We start from the raw sequence: 20,367 nt of genomic DNA on the forward strand, positions 1-20,367 counted from the left end.
AAGGAAAATTCTTGAGGTTCTATTCACACTTTGTCATGTCTGTAGCCTCTTGGCAATTTGTCACAAACTCTATCCTGCTGGATTGTAGCACATGGTGCCTCGTGGAGACTCCAGGTACGTGAGTGCCACTGCAGCCAACGACAGACACACGCGGGACTCTCCGGCATGAGACCCAAGAGTGAGAACGTTCCTGCAAGTCGGTAACATGATCACGCCCAGTCCGCCATCAGCCGCCACAGACGGGACAATCTAAAGGAGGGCGGACGAAATGAGGCGGTACAGCGGCCACAGTCAGTAACTCCTCCCGCCCTCCCTCCGTGTCTGGCCAGTAAAGGGGAGAACTGGAATCCTCCACGGCTCCTCCAAGGGGAGCGCTGCAACCCTCCACCGGCCTGCCAGACTTGGGAGCTTCCCAACCACCCCCGGTTCTGCTTTGGGGTCAACACAGAGAGGATCCTCTGTGTGTGACTCCCACCTAATTCCTCTGCCCCAGAACCTCCAGGTTTTCCCTTGAGCTGGCTCACACCCTTCTGACTGGAGAAAGCAAGATTCAGCTCAGGGCTTTTCTTTACCCCCTTGGGCCTACGTTACTTTATAAAAAAGGCAAAAACTGCCTTAAAACCTCTCTGTGTTTCACTGTAACACTGAACTTTTCTGGTGGTCTATTGAAGTTTCCAGACAAGAGGAAATAATGTAAAAACAGCTCCGAGGAAGTGCTTTCAGTTCAGTGTGTCTTTAAATATTCTACTACTGATACTCAAAGAACATTCTACAATTATTAGGAAGTTAAAACTACGAACTTAACAGTGAAAATCCCAACAAGGACACAGAATTGCAGCTACTGTGTGGCAACTGGACACGGCAGGCAGGACAGATGATGAATCTAACAGGGACGGGGCAGAATGCAGGAGGGTCACATACATCACGCGCTGGGCAGCTAAAATACAATGCCCACAGGCCGGCCCCCTTGTTCCCGTGTCAGGCTGGGATTGGCGGGCTCCCACAGGAGCTCTGGGCCTATTCCAGGAACAGACAACTCAGCCCAAGCTTCATTCCCCTTGCCTTGTGTACCCGGATAAGACCCTCGCTCGCTCCACCATGTTTCTGCAACATGAGTGTGGACAGTGTTGTTCACCCATGTAGAAGCTGAGGAAGCATCAACAAGCAAGTGGATGGAAAACAGACAGTCTGAGCCCAAGACCCCTGGACTCTTCACTGCAAGTCCTGGGGCTGCTCCAAGGTCTATCCTGCCTGGAACCGGGTCCTTCATACAAATGTAGAAGCGAGGTGTAGAGCTTTGTACAGATGTATGCAGCGAGGTGATTTCTAAAATCACACGTAAAATCTTTTGGGGCATCTGTCTTTTGGGGCATCTGGGTGGCTTAGTCGGTTAAGCGTCTGACTTTGACTCAGGCCATAATCTCGCAGTCCGTGAGTTCAAGCCCTGCATCAGGCTCTGTGCTGACAGCTCGGAGCCGGGAGCCTGCTTTGGATTCTGTGTCTCCCTCTCTCTCTGCCCCCTCCCCTGCTCACACTCTGTCTCTCTCTCAAAAATAAACATTAAAAAAATTAAAAATAAATAAATAAAGTCACATGTAAAATCTTTTAATGAAAGGACAGGGTTAAGTGTGTGTGCATAACTTCCTATTTATATTTAAGATAAGCATAGCACTAACAAGTCTAAGGATTACCCATTGTTTCTTCCTCAAGCTCTTGAAATAAACTGGGTTCCTTTAGAGGATACAAGTTTACTCAAAATTTAGTTTTTCCCTCTTGAAAAATTATAACACTGGGGGAAAACCTGACCCTGTGAGAAAATGCAGTATTGTCACACAGAGATAATTATGTGGTAATGATACGAAAGGGCAGGAAGCAGAGAAGTCTATCATCAGGTGTGAATATCAAATGACTTACTGTAACAGAGGAATCTCTGAAACATACAATGAACTGCCACATTACGTTTTATTTTCCTTGCCTGTTGACTGAACCTGAGAGAAGAGCTTGCCCTCAGTCCCCAGAACAGAACAGGCAGGACTGAGCGCTGACTTTCCCACCCCGCCATGCGGCCCCAGGACATGCGGCTACCCTTCCCCTCCAACAGCCAGAGGCTGGAAGCGGCCCACGCACCTCCACCAGCCGCCAGGCCTCGCTGATGACGGCATACTGGAGGCGATTCAGGACAAAGCCATCCATCTCCTTCAAGACTCTGACTGGGGACTGTCCGATCTTCCGCATCAGGGCGTGGGTTCTGTCCACCGTCGCAGGGGCCGTCTCTGGGTGTGGGACCAGCTCAACCAATGGCACGTAATATGGTGGATTTACCTTACGAGAGAGACAGGAGGGGAGAAGAGTCAGGAGACAGCCCTGGAGCCGGGGTGCTGTTCTGGCAGACTGCTTGCCTATCCTGAACGGTCAGATGGTACAGATTTGTCTGGGGAAGGGCCACTTTAGATTCAGCATCTGGTGACAAGAAACTTGAAATATAAAGTAGTCCACAAAGGAGGGAAAGAAAAAACCTGAGCACAAAAATCTGTGTGTTTCATTTATTGAAAAATCGTAACTAGCATATGAGGTTGAAATTTGGAGGTGCAGATGACCATCCTATACTTTCAGGGCTAATCTCCAGACCCCTGGCCTCCCCCAGCATTTCTCAGCTACCCGCTGTCTAGACTTCATGGGCTTTCGCCTAGCCCCAGCCCTCCTCCAGACCCACCTTCCAAAACCCTCACTGCGGGGTCTTGCTATTCACTGTGTCAGGGTTAAAAATTGAGAGCATCTTCCCAAAACTTGGTATTTCCTTAACGTGTCCATGTTGAGCCCCAAACGTGTCCCGCCAATCAAATCTCACCTACACAGAGGTCACGCAGCATCAGAACACTACCGCAGCCTTGACGTCGTGACACGGCCTAAGGTGGGAAGGGCTGGTCCACGATGAGTGGGCCCAGATGGAAATGCCTGCCTAGCCCAGCATTTACACTTTGTGCTCTGGGTTTCTTGGTTTATTTTTTTATTTTTGTCTTTTGTTTGTTTCTTCGTTTGAGAAACTGTTCTTGAAGAGTCCCAAAGAGGATTATCCTCGGTCCAAAGAAAAGGCTGCTTCGTAGAACCAGATTAACCTCACCATTAAAAGCCAAATGCACTGCAGTAAACTGTATGCCAAATACTTTTAAGTAATTTTTCCCCAATATATAGAGGAAAATTGATAGAATCTTACAGTCACTAAGTAACTACAAGAAGCATCTTTTTTTTTTTTTTTATTTTTTAAAGTAGGCTCCATACCCAAGATCAAGACCTGAGCTGAGATCAAGAGTCAGATGCTTAACTGACTGAGCCACCAGGAAGTCCAAGAAGCATCCATTTTAAAATGACTTCTATAGGGGCGCCTGGGTGGCTCAGTGGGTTGAGCGTCCGACTTCGGCTCAGGTCATGATCTCACGGTCCGTGAGTTCGAGCCCCGCGTTGGGCTCTGTGCTGACAGCTCGGAGCCTGGAGCCTGCTTCCGATTCTGTGTCTCCCTCTCTCTCTGACCCTCCCCCATTCATGCTCTGTCTCTCTCTGTCTCAAAAATAAATAAGCGTTAAAAAAAAAATTTTTTTTAAATAAAAAAATAAATAAATAAAATGACTTCTACAGGGGTGCCTGGGTGGCTCAGTCGGTTAAGCATCCCAACTTCGGCTCAGGTCATGATCTCACGGTTCATGAGTTCAAGCCCCATGTTGGGCTCTGTGCTGACCGCTCAGAGCCTGGAGCCTGCTTCTGACTCTGTGTCTCCCTCTCTCTCTGCCCCTCCCCTGCTCACACTGTTTCTGTGTGTGTGTGTGTCTCAAATAAACCTTTTTTAAAAATTTAAAAATACATACATACATACATACATACATACATACATACATACAATGACTTCTACAGAAAAGGGAAAGAAAACCTTCCTTCTCCTAGGACTCTGCTTAGGAGGGGCCTCTGGTCCACAAACAGCTTAGCTTCGGAGGTTCCCTGTGCTCTCGGCCTGCCCTGGTCACGCTCAGCCCTCTTAGAAAGCTAAAGAGGACGGCATCTGTTTTCAGATAAATAAATTATAAATCAGTGCCTCAACTGAATCACTTGTCTCCTGCCTATGATCATCAAGCTCATAAAAATGTCTAACTTCTGGCCTATTCGAAGATCAGAATTATAAGAACTGGAAGCCTGTCTACTTAGATGGATTTTATCTTCCTGTAAGACGAAGACCGTCTTTGGGGCTTGGGGTCTTTCAATGCCGCAAGCCTCACGGGCGGCACAATCCCAGACCGAGACACCGGCTACAGAGGATCTGCACGCACAACGTGCTCCCCGGCCCGCATCCTCCCTAAGTGGCGGTTCTCCCGGCTGCCACCGCTGGCCTCCCTCTGTGCCCACTCCCAGGCTCTGGGCAGAGCTGGGTGGCTCCCAGGGTGTCTCCCCCACCCCAAACCCCGAGATCTCACTTGGAGCTCACCCCCCATTCCAGACACACTCCTAGGACACCTAACGAGCAGACACTCGACCTGTCACGAATCAAACTCCCGTCCCTCCCGCCCCCACACAGAGTCCTCTTCCTGGCGCCCCATCTTGGCGAGAACACCATCACCCCAACACCCAACGCCCAAGTCAGCACCGTGAGAAGTATCCTCAGTGCCCGCCTCTCCCTGGCCCGTCCCACTTCCCATCGGTGACCCTGTCGGTTCTATTCACGTCTCTGGAAAAACCCATTCCTGCCACCGCACATGCACACTTGGCTCCGGCCGTCGCCTCCCGCTCAGATGCCGGCACTCTCCTCCCTGGCCTCTCTCTCCAGGCCCATCCTCTCGCCACCGCCAGGGTGAGCCTTTATCAGGCAGGGGCCTGTCAGATCCAGAGGCAGAAGGGAGAACGAGGCTGCCGGGCCCGGAGAGCTGCTGCTCCCTGGGGGCGGAGTCTCAGCTTCCCAAGAAAGACTTCTGCGGATGGAGTTCTGTGCGAGGGCTGCACGGCCGTGTGAACGTGCTCGCTGCCGCTGAACTGTACACAGTTTCCAGCCTTACACGTGTTTCATCACAATTAACGTTTTTTTAAAACTTAAAAACAGGATGCCGACTGCACCACCCCCAGCTCAAAGCCCTGCAGGACCCTGATTCCCCAGCACCCGCGGAAACCCAGCTGCACGGTCCAGCTCCTCGTGCTTCCTGAAACAGGCCGCGTTCACGCTTTGTGTCCACGCGCTCGAGCCAGGCAGCTGCTGGGAGAGGACCTCCCGGAGTCTGAGGGCCCGCAGGGGGGGTGGTTCTTGCCACGGCACCTCAGTCCTGTGACAGGGACACTGATGCCAACTGCAGGCTGGGAGAGGGACGGGACAATCAGGTGGAGAGATGAGAGGAGGGAGGAGGGACGGGAGGGGCCACGGAAATAAGCAAAGAAGCGACTCTCTCAAAAGGAAAGGAACGGCTGTGTTCCCCGGAACGCCTGGGCCTTCCGGGATCGGGGTCTGTGAGTTAGACTGAGAATCACGCCTTGAAGAAATGGGAAAAACAAAACAAACGAGGGGAAAAGGAGGCAGTGTCTCTAAAGGTTACAGGAGCCGGTCCACGGGCTCTCCAGAGCGGGCAGCGCTGTGCCGGAGGCGCGACGGAGGGCCTGGCCGGTGAGGCTCTTTGAGAGCTCAGGTGGGGCCGGGCGGTACGAGGGGGGCATTCTCCATTCACCTCGTGAAAAGCCTGCCCAGAACCTGGACCAGAGCCTGGGAGGCATGTGATCGCGGAGATAGCACAGCGCGCCCAACACAGAGGCTTCGTTTATTTTCTCTGCAGCAGATGAAACAGAGTTAAACTCCGAGGAAAGGCAGCCGGCCCCTTCTCCCAGAAGACAGCCGCGGCGATCTGCAATTCATTGGCACAGCTCCGCGGAGGGGGCACTCCCGACCAGGCGAACTCCTCTTCTTTACAAGAGGAGTGGAAGTAAAAATGAAGGAGCGGCTTGCTTACAGCAGGCCGAGAGGCCTAATCCCCCACCATGTTGATAATTTTCAGAGTAAAGTCCTTTCATGAGTGACAGCCCATCCCACCCCACCTTCCTGAACCCTCCACAGACAGAGGGGGGAAGGCTGCCCCTCTGACGGGCAGCAGCTGACAATCTGAAACGGGCACCGCCTACACACGCACACACATACGCTCTCCAGAAACAGCAAGCTCCGGGACGGACGTTCAAATTACCACCAACACGAGGGCAAGTGGTTCCAGGGTCAGGCGGGAGAGTGAGTAACAAAGGTGGCAAGCGTAGGCAAGGTGCTCAGATGGGAACATTCTGGGCACCTTATGTGAGCAGTGCCCAGTTTAATTCCAGGCTGTGTTATAGCTCCGTGGCTGACAAGTAACCAACGTGGGAGATGAGTAGACGAGTGTTCAGGACCTGTCTCCACTCCACACTGGAATCCCTGAACCATGTGCATGCTTCCCAGGCAGCCTCATCCACAGAGCATCCATAAGAGGGGAGCCAGGAGCATCCGATGGGCTAAAGCAGCCCCCACCAGCTCCATGGGACCACCACGTCCCCAACTGAAGTAAGGCTGTAAAGTGTGGCTGAAACCGTTTTGACTGATTGCTAACATAGATCCAGGCACCAAGAGAGACTGCGACCAAACTCAACTTTGAGATCATCATCAGCGAACGTCTCCCAGCCACCAGATGCCCATTCCCGAGCCCCTCTACACTCCCTCAGGGAGATGAGGCAGACAAGGAAACGCAACATAAGAAACATTTGAGAGGAAGAATGTCAGGGACACATTAACACCCCTCTTCCTGAGCCCGTCGCCTCCTGGCTCTAGTCTATGAAGCCCACCTGAAAATCCCAAACTACCTGTGTGCTGAGAGAACACGCCCACCCCGTAGTGACCTCCGCTCCCCCCCCAGTGCTCAGATGACCCAGAGCTCCTCCCCACCCCCCACCCCCACCCCCAGCGAGACAACATGTGTTTGCCCAAAAGACAACACGTGATGTCGAAACTCGCTGGCTGCCGGCTCTTCTATGGAGGGCTGGAGGCGGCAATCTTTCGCAACTGCTGACTATCCACTCTCGCCACAGCCTTTCAGAGGCACGAAGAAGGGGCTTCCTTTTCCTTTGTCCTATTTCCTGTCTGGGCAAAGAACTGTGGGTGCCTGGGGCAGAATGTTGAGGCGGTGGCGTGCGAGCCGATGCTCCGGGCCGAAGGGAAACAAGCTCCTCAGAGACCATAAATGGTTCTGGAATATTTGGGACTGCCCATCCAGGTTGGGTTGAATTGTTCAGCACGCCTTTTCCCCACTGAGCTCAGTGGAATCATCTGGGCAGGAGATCGGTGGGCAATATCAGCGCAGGAGAAAGAAAGGATAAAATTCCAAAGACGGCCGGCTTGGGTGATTGCATTTGCTTAAATTAATGTTGGCTTAGGTATAAAATGATTTCCAAAAGTAAGAAGAGATTGATTTGTGAAATAAGGTCTGGACTTACTTTGGTTATGCTATTTGACCTTGATTAAAGAAGTAAAAGCGAGCAATCCTAAAATGGTATGAGAAATATCATTACTCAACAGTGAGTGGCTGAACTACTAGTCAGAGGTACTTGTTAGGTGTGACAGGAAAGTGAAGGAGGTGTGGTCTCATCCATCAGGTAGTTCAAAATTAAGAGACATGGGTAAAAGTCTTGATAAAGGACTTAGGAGGCATTTTCTAAACAATCTGACTTAGCTGTTTTTCCTTTTTTTCCCACCTGACTTAGAAGTACAATTACTGGCTAGAAGTTGGAAGTTTCCAAGCAAGATTAACAATCTAATCAACAGTTTACAGTTTCTAGGAGTCCTTTTTACGGACATGTAAATGTCATAAAAGCAAATACATGTCATGTTTTGTGGCACTTGGTAACTGGATGCTTCAACTAAGGTCCCTCTTGGTGCTAATTTCCCGTATCTGAGTGGTAGCTAAACATGACTGGTTTTCTTCTATATTCTGTGGGTCTGAGTCTCCATATTTTACGACCACTCTCCACTTTCCCTTGTACTTCAGTAGGAGGATATCCGGACATCCAGAACCGTACAGTCATGTGAATGGTGGTCCAAGCCATCCCTCCTGTCAGCACGCAGAACCCAGGAGGCATCTCTGACCTGCCCTTCTTCCTCACCTCCCTGAGCAAGCCCCTTAGCCTCCCCACCCCCACACTCTAAGCTACTCTTTCTCAGCAGGAGGACTTTCCCTGCTCTCAGTCTAGGACCCTCAGCCTCACCACGGCCCTGGTGGCTCATACTAGGAATCCTGCCCCAGTTCTGTGGAGTAGCTGTCCCCCTCTCTGAGCCATCTTCAATATAGAAGGAACCTTCTGATCACCCTCCAAAGGCAGCACTTCCACCACATCGCAGGGTTGCCCTGTGTCTAAACCAGTCCCATTTCTTCGGAGTAACGCTCATGATTTTGTATAACCCAACCATTCCCAAGCCTTCTGGCTCTTTCCTCCTGCTCCCCAAGTACGTGAGGTGCGTGTGTCTTTCCGATCAGGCTGGCCTCCTCACAATTCTGCATGCCCCGTGCTTGCTCTTGGCCAAGGGTCTCTGTTTATCTTGTTTCCCACCCTCACACTCTCTCCTCCCTGGTCAGCCCAGATCCTGCCCAGCCTGGCCCAGGCTCCTCCATGCAGCCCTTCCCCAGCCTTCACCTCTGATGGCCTGCTGGTGCTGAGGGTGTGGCCATCGTCATCTACTATCACATTTATTATGGCTGGAGCTAAGTTAGCTTTTCTGTCCTAACAAGCTGTCCCCAGTTTCCCAAGGTCACACTGAGCTCACAGCTGTTACTCAACCTTGGATCTCCTGATTCTCCTTTCCTCACATTAATACATTAATCTCAAAAAGACTTACTGAGTGCTTGCACGACAACTTGTACTCACTGTCCAACAGGCCTCATCATGCCCCCCCACTGTGTAAGTCTGCCCAGTTAATTACAACAGAGGGGTGCAAGGGAACACAAAAAAGGGGTAGGAGGCTTAAAGTCAACCTACTGAACCAGAATCTCAGGAGCAGGACCAAGAATTTGCATTTTAGTAAAACTGATCCTACTCCGAATTGTGTTGAGGAAACCACACGGCGCAGTAAAATGGCTACAAAATCCTACTAAAAATGACTCCCTGACAGTAGGATTATTTGGTTAGTACTCTCTCTCTTCAGCTAGACAGTGAGTTACGTAGGTGAGGGAGACAGCGTGGATTCTATCCCATCGTGCGTCAGGTACACAGATACAATTCAAGACATTTTTGGATAAAATTCTCTTTAAAACTGCCGGGATTGCACAACTCTTCTAAATACGCTGAATCACATTAAATTATCCAGCTTTAATTGTGTGGCATGCGAATTACACCTCAATAAAGCAGCTACAAAATACCAGCGGATTAGCCAAGGCGTACCGCCCCGGAAAACCGGAATGAGAGGCCACCGTGCTGGCGGGTAGAGGCACTCACAGGATGGGCCACGAGGCACTGCTGCACGTGTGCGAGGCCAGCAAACAACTGGGAAGGCAGGAGGCAAGAGGTGGAGCTGCTTAAGACAACTTGGTCATCGATGATTTGATCTAACCGAGCAAAAATCTTCTTCTTCAGCTCCAGGTTTTCTGGAACACATTCCTGAAAAGAACATATTCAAATTACTATGGATGATACTGCACTCAGGCCTCAAGCAAAGCAGCTCGTGTCTGATTCATTCCTAAAAAAAAAAAAAAAAAAAAAAAAAAAAAAAATCAATGAACCAATTAGAAAACTACCAGCAATATTTAAGAGCAAACCAAAAAGCCGCTGAAGAACATGGCAAGTCTCCGGAAACTGGGGGGCGTGTATGTGGGAGCTGAACTTTCTAGCTTTGCATAGGCCTGAAAACTCGCAGGATAAAAAAGTCTGCCGAGCACATGAGGGTTGACTCCACGACAGAACACAGAACAGCACCTCCAGAGAGGCGCTACAAACATCCACAGCAGTCATCACCACTTATTTCCCCCATCTGTTCTGACCATCAGAGCAACTTATCTTCAAGGAAAAATCTTATCTTCGTGAAACGAACAAACACGTTACATCCATAATTCCCGAAGAGCTTCTTGAGAATTCATTTCTAATTGGAAATCCTTTTGAAAAGGACCTTTGTTTCTACAAATCTAAAATTACTTTAATGGGGTGTGGGAGGAGGACAGAGGAGCAAATTTGGATTAAGTACTGCAGATAACACCACTCTGAAATCCTAATCGTGCACAGAGCCGGGTGGAGTGAGAGGGCATTCTCAAACAGCCAAGTGTGGGGCCACAGGTGAGGCCTGTTCCTGGGAACACGGCGGATACCGCCCTGCTGCGGATGGAAGCAGAAGGGGAGAGGACACTCGGGCTGCTCCAACCCCTTCCCTCCTGCCACCGACTCCTCTGGGAAATCACACAGCGGTCGCTCCTGCCCGAGACGGGTCCCAGCTTACCCCGAGGCCATAGGCCCGGCAGGGGAGGCATCAAGAACTCCCAAGGTTCCCTGGAGAATTTATAGGACAATGGCCTCAGTATGGTCCGGTAACCATCAGCATCAGAATAAACTGGGTGCTTGTTAAAAATGCAAATTCTCAGTCCCTCGTGAGGGTAGGGTCCTGATATTTGCATTTTAATCAAACAGTCTGATGATTTTTGTTCCTGCTGAAGTCTGAGACCCACTACTCGGGGTGTAGGTCTTCTGTACTCTCAGTGTGGCACGCTACCAAACACACCCTCAAGACTCTCCAGTCCGATGTCAGAGTTCTGTCCTCCCCTCCTCCCCGAGCTATGCAGGGACCCACCAAGGATGCCCTGACTAGTGTAGCGGCATCGTGGCAGCAGAAACGGTATAAACACCAGCAGACGACCAGAGGTGCGTGAAGGCAAACGTGCAATGCTGAAGGGCCACTGGTAATTATATGAGAATCACCCCTCAAAAATAAAGGTTTTCAGGTTTGATTTAATAATATTGAATCATTAATCATGAAATCTAATAGTATATTGAAATCAGCTGTGTAAATATTATGACCCGAATTCTGTTTCTGTAATCATCTACAAAGTTTAAAAAGTTTTACTCTGAGGGTAGGGAGTCAACATTGTGTTTGTTTATACTTTTAAAAAATATAATCAAACCATGTGAAATTTTTATTAAGAACAAAAGGTCATATAAGCGCCACATCTCAAAGACAAGGGAAAAAATGGAGTCATTTAAGAACTGTAAAGCCCATTGTATTAAATCCCCTTATCACAAAGGGGAAAAAAGCTACAGTAGCTGGCTGGTTGTATTGAGTAATTCCTGGATCAGTTAAGTCTGCAAGTTGGGTTAAGTTTAAATGGAGCCTTGTAGTAAAGCCAGAGACTAAGAATGATGCAGATACTGTTTAAGCTAATAAAAGAGTCCTTGTGAACAGCCTTATTGTGAGTCTGTCACACAGATTCGCCCCTGAAATGCTATGCCTTCTTCAGATCGTCTGATTATCAAAGAGGCAAGAAAACTTGAACCAGAGGAAACCCAAACCTGCTACAATTATGTAAGGGTTTTTAACGGCACATTTGCTTGAAGTTTTGTTGTTGTTGATGAGGATAGCAACAACTGTGTTCAATTTGCTGGGCCAGGGTTACACTGCCTCTGTCCATGTCAAGCCTTGAGTTCATTTCCTTGCTATTCATTGGGGAGCCGATACTCCTTGCCTGAGAAAGAGTATGAAACGCTATTAATCAGGATTAATCATCACTTGTGGTTGACTGCAAAGCTAAGAGAGGCAACGGTCATTCTCTTTGCCCTAAAGGGGCTGGGAGGAAGGGCAGAGAAAAGTCCCAAACAATGAGACAACTGAGAACCCAGCTGCAACGCGGCCTCACTCTCTCTAAACTATAGCAATGTGACCAGGTGAGAATCCAGCCTTGCCTTCTGAACTCAGTAGTGTTTTTCAGGGGTCCTTTCTAGAGAAAATGGGAAGTGTTAGCAAACATTCTATCACTATTCAAAGTAATGAGCTTGACTTTGCTTAATTACACTCTGACAGCATTTTGGAAGCAATGATTATTATGTTTGTGTTTTGTTTGTTTTGAAGCGGGAGGGAGACACAACACATAATAAATGATATTCTCACGCACAACACATAATAAATGATATTGTCGCACAACCACTATGCTCAGGTTTCAACAAACAAAACAAAACTCTGGAGACAAGTAAAGAGAGCACAGAGTAACTTCCCAAGAATCACAACCTTTCCTGGTACATCAGAAGTTTACTCATCTCAGGAAGTATCAAATAGTTAAAAAGTGAGGTTAAGTTTAAACACTCCTTTTTCCCTTGTCTTCTTGAAAGCAAGAAACTGAATGTTGGCATTATTATAGGCATAACTTTTAATTCTCTCTAACTTACTTATATTTTAAATTTTTTTTTTTAACGTTTATTTATTTTTGAGACAGAGAGAGACAGAGCATGAACGGGGGAGAGTCAGAGAGAGGGAGACACAGAATCTGAAACAGGCTCCAGGCTCTGAGCTGTCAGCACAGAGCCCGATGCGGGGCTTGAACTCACTGACTGCGAGATCATGACCTGAGCCGAAGTCAGCTGCTTAACCGACTGAGCCACCCAGGCGCCCCATAACTTACTTATATTTTAAAGGACAAATCATGTATAGACTTTGGTGTTTTGTGATTAGTCAGAGTTACCTGTGACAGCATTCAACTCATTAGGAATGTTCTAGAAAGGCAACACGGCCATGGCAAGTCAGAGCATTGGATAATTCCCAGGCAAAGGGAGTCCTACCTAGGAACTCACTTCCGAAGTTTACTCACTCGCTGTACAACAATACACATCTTCCAAAACAAATATTTTCATGGGGAAAATGAAATTTCATTAATTTTTTTAAAAAAATCAGTTCAGGCATTTTAGATAGGCGTCCTGTTGCTAGAAAATCTACATTTGTTAATGCAAAAGATTTGGAAGCAATCTTCAATGTGCCTTCCAGAAAGAGAGCAAAACTAGATTAGAAGACTTTAGTACTCAAAATATTTTACATGCAAAGAAGTCCTCTTAGCCAATTGTAGGGGAAGGACATGGCAAGAAAAAGGTGAGCTAAAACCTCACTTCAATCATGGCAGAAGGAAATTCTCTCTCAAACTAAAGATGGAAGTGATCCACATTATAAAATCTGTTAGCACTAATTGTATCTTGTCAAGTTTTATTGCCACAGGCCATAAACTGCACTAAGCCCGAACCAGAGGCTCGTTTTTTCCCTTGAAATAAAAATAAAAAACATTTTTAAAGCATATTACAAATACTAAACAGAGTTCCATGATAATCTAGAACAAATTGTATCCACTCTAGAGAGACCTTTCCAAAGTAAAAACCAGTGTAGGCCACAGATTTAGGAACATTACTTCCTGGGGATTAGGTGTTAAGGTTACCTGCATTGTTTGCTTTACATCTGTTTTTTTTTTTTTAATTTTTTTTTTTAACGTTTATTTATTTTTGAGACAGAGAGAGACAGAGCATGAACGGGGGAGGGTCAGAGAGAGGGAGACACAGAATCTGAAACAGGCTCCAGGCTCTGAGCTGTCAGCACAGAGCCCGACGCGGGGCTCGAACTCACAGAGTGAGAGATCATGACCTGAGCCGAAGTCGGACGCTTAACCGACTGAGCCACCCAGGCGCCCCTACATCTGTTTATTTTTGAGAGACAGAGAGTGAGAGACAGACTGCAAGCAGGGGAGGGGCAGAGAGAGAGGAGACACAGAACGGGAAGCAGGCTCCAGGCTCCGAGCTGTCGGCACAGAGCCCGACCCGGGGCTCGAACCCACGAGACGTGAGATCATGACCTGAGCCCAAGTCAGAAGCTTTCCCCACTGAGCCACCCAGGCACTCCTGTTGTTTGCTTTAAACAGCAGCCCTTTCTACGGGTAACCACAGGGGACGGAGAAGAGGCTGAAATGGCACCTGCACCACTTGCTGTCCCGATGATGAGTCTATTCCCACCCTCATTCCAAGGTTATTTCTGGGACCTTTTATGAAATCATTTATTTAGAATTGGGTTAGAATGCCTGCCAGGAAAAAATTACAATTAAAATTATTTTTTTTAAGCCTGCAATTAGCAGACAGTGCGTTTCTAATAGTTCTCATGAGGAAGACTTGGGATTTTTAATACAAAGTGCTGGGAAGAGCATGAAACACAAAACTGGAGAAGGATTAAAGCAAGGCATGGGCATGAATTTTCAAGACAAATAAAAAACAAGTAAGTTGATATGAAGGCTATCACATCAATCACTGAGACCATTTGTTACCAGGGAGGACTGTGTTTGAATTCCAGGTGACAAATTCGAGAAGACTACGTGTATTACCTTTTTACATGACTTTCTTTTTGCCTCTGTGTCAGACGCATGTGTAAGCATTTCCACCAGTGATCTCTCTTTATAAAGCAGCACTTCTCAAAGCAGCCGAGGACAGGGAGAGGTCTATTTGTGAGGTTTGGGGGCAGGGGGGAAACACAGAAATTTAAACACAATGCTTTTGCTAATAATAATTGGACTATGTATTTTTAGCCCAAACCCTTTGTTATCGCAATGAGTGAAACAACAAATTGCACTCAACATATTTTGTTGGATGACAACCATTGTTTTATGAAAACATTCTCATTTTTGAAAACTCAGGTTTTATAGTACCATAAACTAGTTTCATTTGCAACCACGTATATGTTTGACTATAAAATAATTTTATAGTACTCTCAACGGGAACAGCATCATCAAGGCAACAGCTATCCATATTTTGACTCCATCTGTCCAGAGGATAAACCAAAAAGTCAAAATTTGTAGGTGTAATTAAAACAGTTCTTATTTATCCTTCAAATCTTTTTTAATAAAAGAAAGCCCAAAATATTAACAAGCCAAGCATCCAATTTAAGAAGCCGAAATAGAACACAATAAATCCAAAGAAAAATTAAAAGATAATAGCAGAACATAGCAGAAACCAATAAAATAGAATATAAGGCAAATATAGAGAATGAATACCACCATTAGGTCTTTAAAAAGACTCCTAGCATTGGGGAGCCTGCGTGGCTCAGTTGGTTGAGCATCTGACTTCAGCTCAGGTCACGATCTCATGGTTCGTGGGTTCAAATCCTATGTCGGGCTCTCTGCTGTCAGCGTGGAGCCTGCTTCGGATCCTCTGTCCCCCCTTCTCTTTCTGTCCCTCCCCCACTTGTGCTCTCTTAAAAATCAATAAACATTAAAAAAAGAAAAATATTAAAAGAAAAGGAAATGGCTACATTTAAACAAACATCAATACTGTAAAACAGAATTGGAAGCAAAAAAGCAAGAATTTTTTTCAGTTTATTGCTGTATTCCCAGCTCCAAGAACAATGTGTGACAAATAGCAGGTATTCAGGAAACATTTGCTGAATTGATAAATTAACTAACGAAAACTTCTGTGACATAGTAGTCAATTTCATACAATGCCTCCCCAAGCTCACTGAATACATATATTATCATTACATTATTTTAGAGGAAATGTCTAAAGGCTGAAGGAACAAACATCAGGTACCTCCCTGCCTTCTGGCAGCCGATGTGGCAATCCTAGACATTTCTGGACCTACACGTTCAAAACAGACGCCTATCTGCCATGGACTAAAACCCTGTCCTCTTTTACTAAGCACTTTTTCTGACTGAGGAAAATACTCCATTGAAAGTCCGGGCAGTGTTTCCCTGTCCTTCTTCCCCAATTTCTGCAACAGCATGAAGCCCTGAGGGTGAACGGCTCTGTCTCCTTTCAGTATAACATGTGATGGATGGACTCTCAGCTACTGCAACGTGTTGCATGTTGCATAAGCGGATGCTGCTGCTGCTAATGCCCCGCCCGTTACTCAGCTACGAGTCATGTTGCTAATCCCACGGATAGTACTCCATGGTAAAAACAACCTCCAGTATTTTTTTAATTTTTCATTTTTTTTTTTTTAATTAGAGAGAGAGAGCACAAGCAGGGAAGAGGGGCAGAGGAAGAGGGGTGGGGAGAACGAGAGCGAGTGAAAGCGAGAGAGAAGAGAGAGAGAATCTTAAGCAGGCTCCACGCTTAGCACAGAGTCCGATGTGGGGCTCGATCCCCTTAGCCTGGGATCACGACCTGAGCCGAAATCAAGAGTTGGACGCTCAACCAACTGAGCCACCCAGACACCCCTCTAGAATTTTTTTTAGTAGAAAAAATTCTGTCACCGGTATCTAGTGCAATGACTCCCATTTAATTTACAGTATAAATCTTAACATTATGCCACATCCCACAGAAGCTCCTCTTGGTATAGGTATTGTGTACTGGTCTTCTGGAATCTTGAAGAAGGCTATTACACAAAGTGGATCAATTGAGGGAACCTTGAGAAGATGGAAGTCGAACACTGACTGACAAGTTGTAAATGTTGGCATCAACATCTGAATTAAAAGACATTTCTTTTCAACGTTTTTTTTTTTTTATTTTTTTTTATTTTTTTATTTTTGGGACAGAGAGAGACAGAGCATGAACGGGGGGGTGGGGGGGAAAAAAGAGAGAGGGGGAGACACAGAATCGGAAACAGGCTCCAGGCTCCGAGCCATCAGCCCAGAGCCTGACGCGGGGCTCGAACTCACAGACCGCGAGATCGTGACCTGGCTGAAGTCGGACGCTTAACCGACTGCGCCACCCAGGCGCCCCTAAAAGACATTTCTGACGAGGAACTAGTTTATGCAAGGAACTTTCCCACTCAGAATAAGATATAGTCCCTGCTTTTCAAGAAGCACATGTTTTAAGAAGCAGATAAGAAGACAGACACCCACGGGGCACCTGGGTGGCTCAGCCAGCGGTGACTCTTGGTTTCAGCTCAGGTCATGATCTCACAGTTTCATGGGTTCTAGCCCCATGTCGGGCTCCACTCTGACGGCACCGCTGAGACTGCTTGGGATTCTTTCTCTCCACCTCTGTCTGTGTCCCTCCCCCACTCGCGCTGTCTTGGTCTCTCTCAAAAAAATAAACTAAAAAAAAATAGATATCCATGCAAGTAGCTACAACAGAGCAGATAATACGCACTGTAACAAAAGTAAGCAAAATGACGATACGGCACCAAGCCAGAAGGCCACACCCACCTGGTCAGACTTGAGGATTACAGATACTACTGGTCAAATAGGAATACTAATCTAGTACCACAAATTGCTCTCTTTTTTTTTTAATTTTTTTTATACAATTTTTTAAATCTTTATTTTTGAGAAAGAGAGAGTCAAAGTTCAAGCGGGGAAGGAACAGAGAGAGGGGGAGACACAGAATCCAAAGCATGGTCCAGGCTCCGAGCTGTCAGCACAGAGCCCGACACGGGGCTCGAACTCACAAACTGCGAGATCATGACCTGAGCCGAAGTCGGACGCTTATCTGACTGAGTCACCCAGGCGCCCCACCACAAGCTGCTCTGAAGTACAATCAGTGGGGGGAAATCATTGGTAACAACAGAAGGAACATAAAAATGTTTTTATGTGATCTCCAAAGGTCTTATTTGCCAACCATACCCCAGGGCCTACCACTGGGCACAGAAGGAGCTGTAAGAACAAACTACTTGTAGAGAGCATTCCACTTTTAGGAACGGTACACTAGATTGTTATGGACAATCCTGCTGAGAACAACTAAAAAAGCTGAAAGCATACAAAGAAGAATCTGTCTGAAACAGTGAAGAACAGCAGGGCCGAGATTAGGGCAGTAGGGAAACTTGGAGACATCAGCCTTATATATATGGCTCCTCGTTTATCCTCAAGGCAATTGCTTATTTCAAAAGCACAGACAAGAGGGCGGAAACAATAATCACGGCTTCTGGCAGATGCAGATTGTCGAGAGAAAACTGGAGCTCGGGGCCTGGTAACTGCTCTAGGCTTCTAGCCGGGACCCTCAAGGGCTATACCTTAGAGTAACAGTGACCAGTCCTCATACGTCCCAACTCATCTCAGCCCATGATTAAATTAAAGACATGAGCTCCTGGCTTCTCTGAAGGACAAAAGCATAACCAGAGCCTTGATTGTTTGTAAGCAATGTCTCACACTCAAACAAAGAAATGAAACAGGTAGCACAAAGACCTGATTGAAAATCAAGAGAAAAAACAGACTTTAGAAATAGACCCATAGGATATCCAGAGCATGGTGTTATCAGACATCAACTTTGAAGTAACTATTATTAATATGTTTAAGAATGAATGATAATGAAAAATTTTAGCATATAACTAGAAACTATAAAAAGAATCAAATGGAAATTCAACAACTTAAAAATACAATGAAGACTTTTATTTTTAAATGTTTATTTATTTATTTTGAGAGAGAGTATGAGCGGGGAAGGGGCAGAGACAGAGGGAGAGAGAGAATCCCAAGCAGGCTCCATGCTGTCAGCGCAGAGCCCCATGTGCTAAGAAAGGAAAAGTTCTCTTCCAACTGAGGATTTTGAAGCACAAACTATCCCAAAATTAAAGACTCTAATCAATGCAAAACTCATCTTGGTAAAACAGTTAATGAGAACACACACCCTACCAACAGGTATGTGTTTAGTCAGAGTCTCTAGATTAACAAAGTCGGGGGGCGCCTGGGTGGCTCAGTCGAGCATCCGACTTTGGCTCAGGTCATGATCTCGTGGTTTGTGGGTTCTAGCCCCGCGTCGGGCTCTGTGCTGATAGCTCAGAGCCTGAAGCCTGCTTCAGATTCTGTGTCTCCCTCTCTCTCTGCACCCCTGCCACTCACACTCTCTCTCTCCTTCAGAAATAAACATTAACAAAAAAAAAATTTAGATTAACAAAGTCGCAATCCTTCCCGATTAAAAAAAAAAAAAAAAAAAAAAAAAGACAGCAACAAAATAAACCCATGACTGAAGCCATGAGTCATAGCCTTTTAGTTTAAACTAAAAGAGAATGAACCCTATTTTAAGAACTGTGCATAAGGACGAGCTGTCAGCAGCTTTTGTCATCCTACTGGTCATCAGGTGATCTGCTGGTCTGGCTAGTTTTACCCTTTCTGCTCTCTCCACTTCCCTCAAGGAAGAAGATTCTCCTCTTCATCCAAATGCATACAAGGACAGTGAGAGTACCAAGCAGAGGGAGTCTCTTCCTCTCATTTTACTGCTCTCTATGTCACTCAAACTAGCCCACTAAGGATTGTTTAAAAAAAAATATTTACCAGTTTTGGTATAAGAAAACAGCCGTTCTAACCTTGTATATAGCTTCAAAGCAATGTAGCATATAGCTTCTTGTGTCTCACTATTGCATTAACTTAGACAATGTTCTTGGCTGGTTAAACACCTTTAAGAAGCCAGCTCAAAGATAGGACCGACTAACTGGATAATAAAGTCTGCACATCTACCCACGGTTTAATCCAAAATCAGGAAAATTCCTTGTTACTCCTGTGACAGGACAGCTAAATATTACTTACTAAATAATAAAAACAAACAAACAAAAAGTCCTTCCTTTGTGGCAAAACGATTTTATAATCCAGTTTTTGGAAATTTTAGCAATCATTTAAGTCCATATTTATGCCAAAAAGATTTAAGAACAGATGGATAGGCTTACTCCTGTGAAGGAGAGCTGACAGACAAGTCTACTAGTGCACGATGAGACCCATTCACTTTCCAATCCGCTTAGGACTACAACCAGTAGATATAAAGTTCTCGAAGTTCAAATGTCCATAGGAAAAATCTAAGGGAAATCATTGGAAACAACTGTGATCTGACAAATGACTTGTTCAATATGTGAATACAAATACATTTCAATTCACTTAAGTGACTGGAGACAACAGCACAAAAACCTACCATTGCTGAAAACCCATCGTAATTGCGGGGAGGGAACTGAAATAAAAACCCTTATCCCTAGGGGACGAGCAGGCAGAGATGCTGGGAGAGAGCGAAGGGCACTACGGAAGCCACATCCCTAAGCTCCCAGGGACACAGTGCCTGCCTAAGACTAAGGTCTGACCCGAACTACAAGAAAAGCCCCTTCACTGCTCCCATCGCCAGGCTGACAAGTGTAAGGTAACAAGTAACAGGAGAATACTTCTGGGAGAGGGACCGAATGGTAATATGGAAAGAGATCCTCTCTGAGGGCGTGCAAAGGAAGACTGAAAGCTGAAGGTGAAGATATTGAGGGGGAAAAAACTTCTGGCCAACCAGTCTTGGTTTTATTCACAAGGTATTACTGGAAGAATTTGAAACTGTAGTGCACCAAGAATGACCACAGCAATTACAAACCTAAACCTCGACCAACTCCTAAGTACATTAACTCAAATCCCCACTGTAAAAGCCTCACAGAAGAAAACGCATGCCAAATCCCAGGCGTAAAAACTGTTTACCTCAGTAATACTCTCCTACTCAAGACGTCTGGCTTTC

The 20,367-nt window shown here is 46.4% G+C and overlaps 1 protein-coding gene across 6 annotated transcripts in view; it reads right to left on the reverse strand.

The window, feature by feature from the left end:
- The window catches only part of CRYL1 (crystallin lambda 1), a 132,474-nt gene that overhangs the window by 23,634 nt on the left and 88,473 nt on the right, over nucleotides 1-20,367 (reverse strand). For 5 of the 6 annotated variants that reach the window (XM_042977609.1, XM_042977381.1, XM_042977424.1 and 2 more), the window contains exons 4-5: nucleotides 9,466-9,627; nucleotides 2,128-2,322 (exon numbers count right to left, since the gene is read on the reverse strand). In XM_042977609.1, coding sequence (XP_042833543.1) covers nucleotides 2,128-2,322; nucleotides 9,466-9,627 — 357 coding nt within the window. The remainder of the gene's footprint in view (nucleotides 1-2,127; nucleotides 2,323-9,465; nucleotides 9,628-20,367) is intronic. The other variant, XM_042977519.1, reaches the window with a different exon arrangement.

This window comes from Panthera tigris, chromosome A1 (assembly GCF_018350195.1).
Source record: "Panthera tigris isolate Pti1 chromosome A1, P.tigris_Pti1_mat1.1, whole genome shotgun sequence".
Taxonomy (NCBI): domain Eukaryota; kingdom Metazoa; phylum Chordata; class Mammalia; order Carnivora; family Felidae; genus Panthera; species Panthera tigris.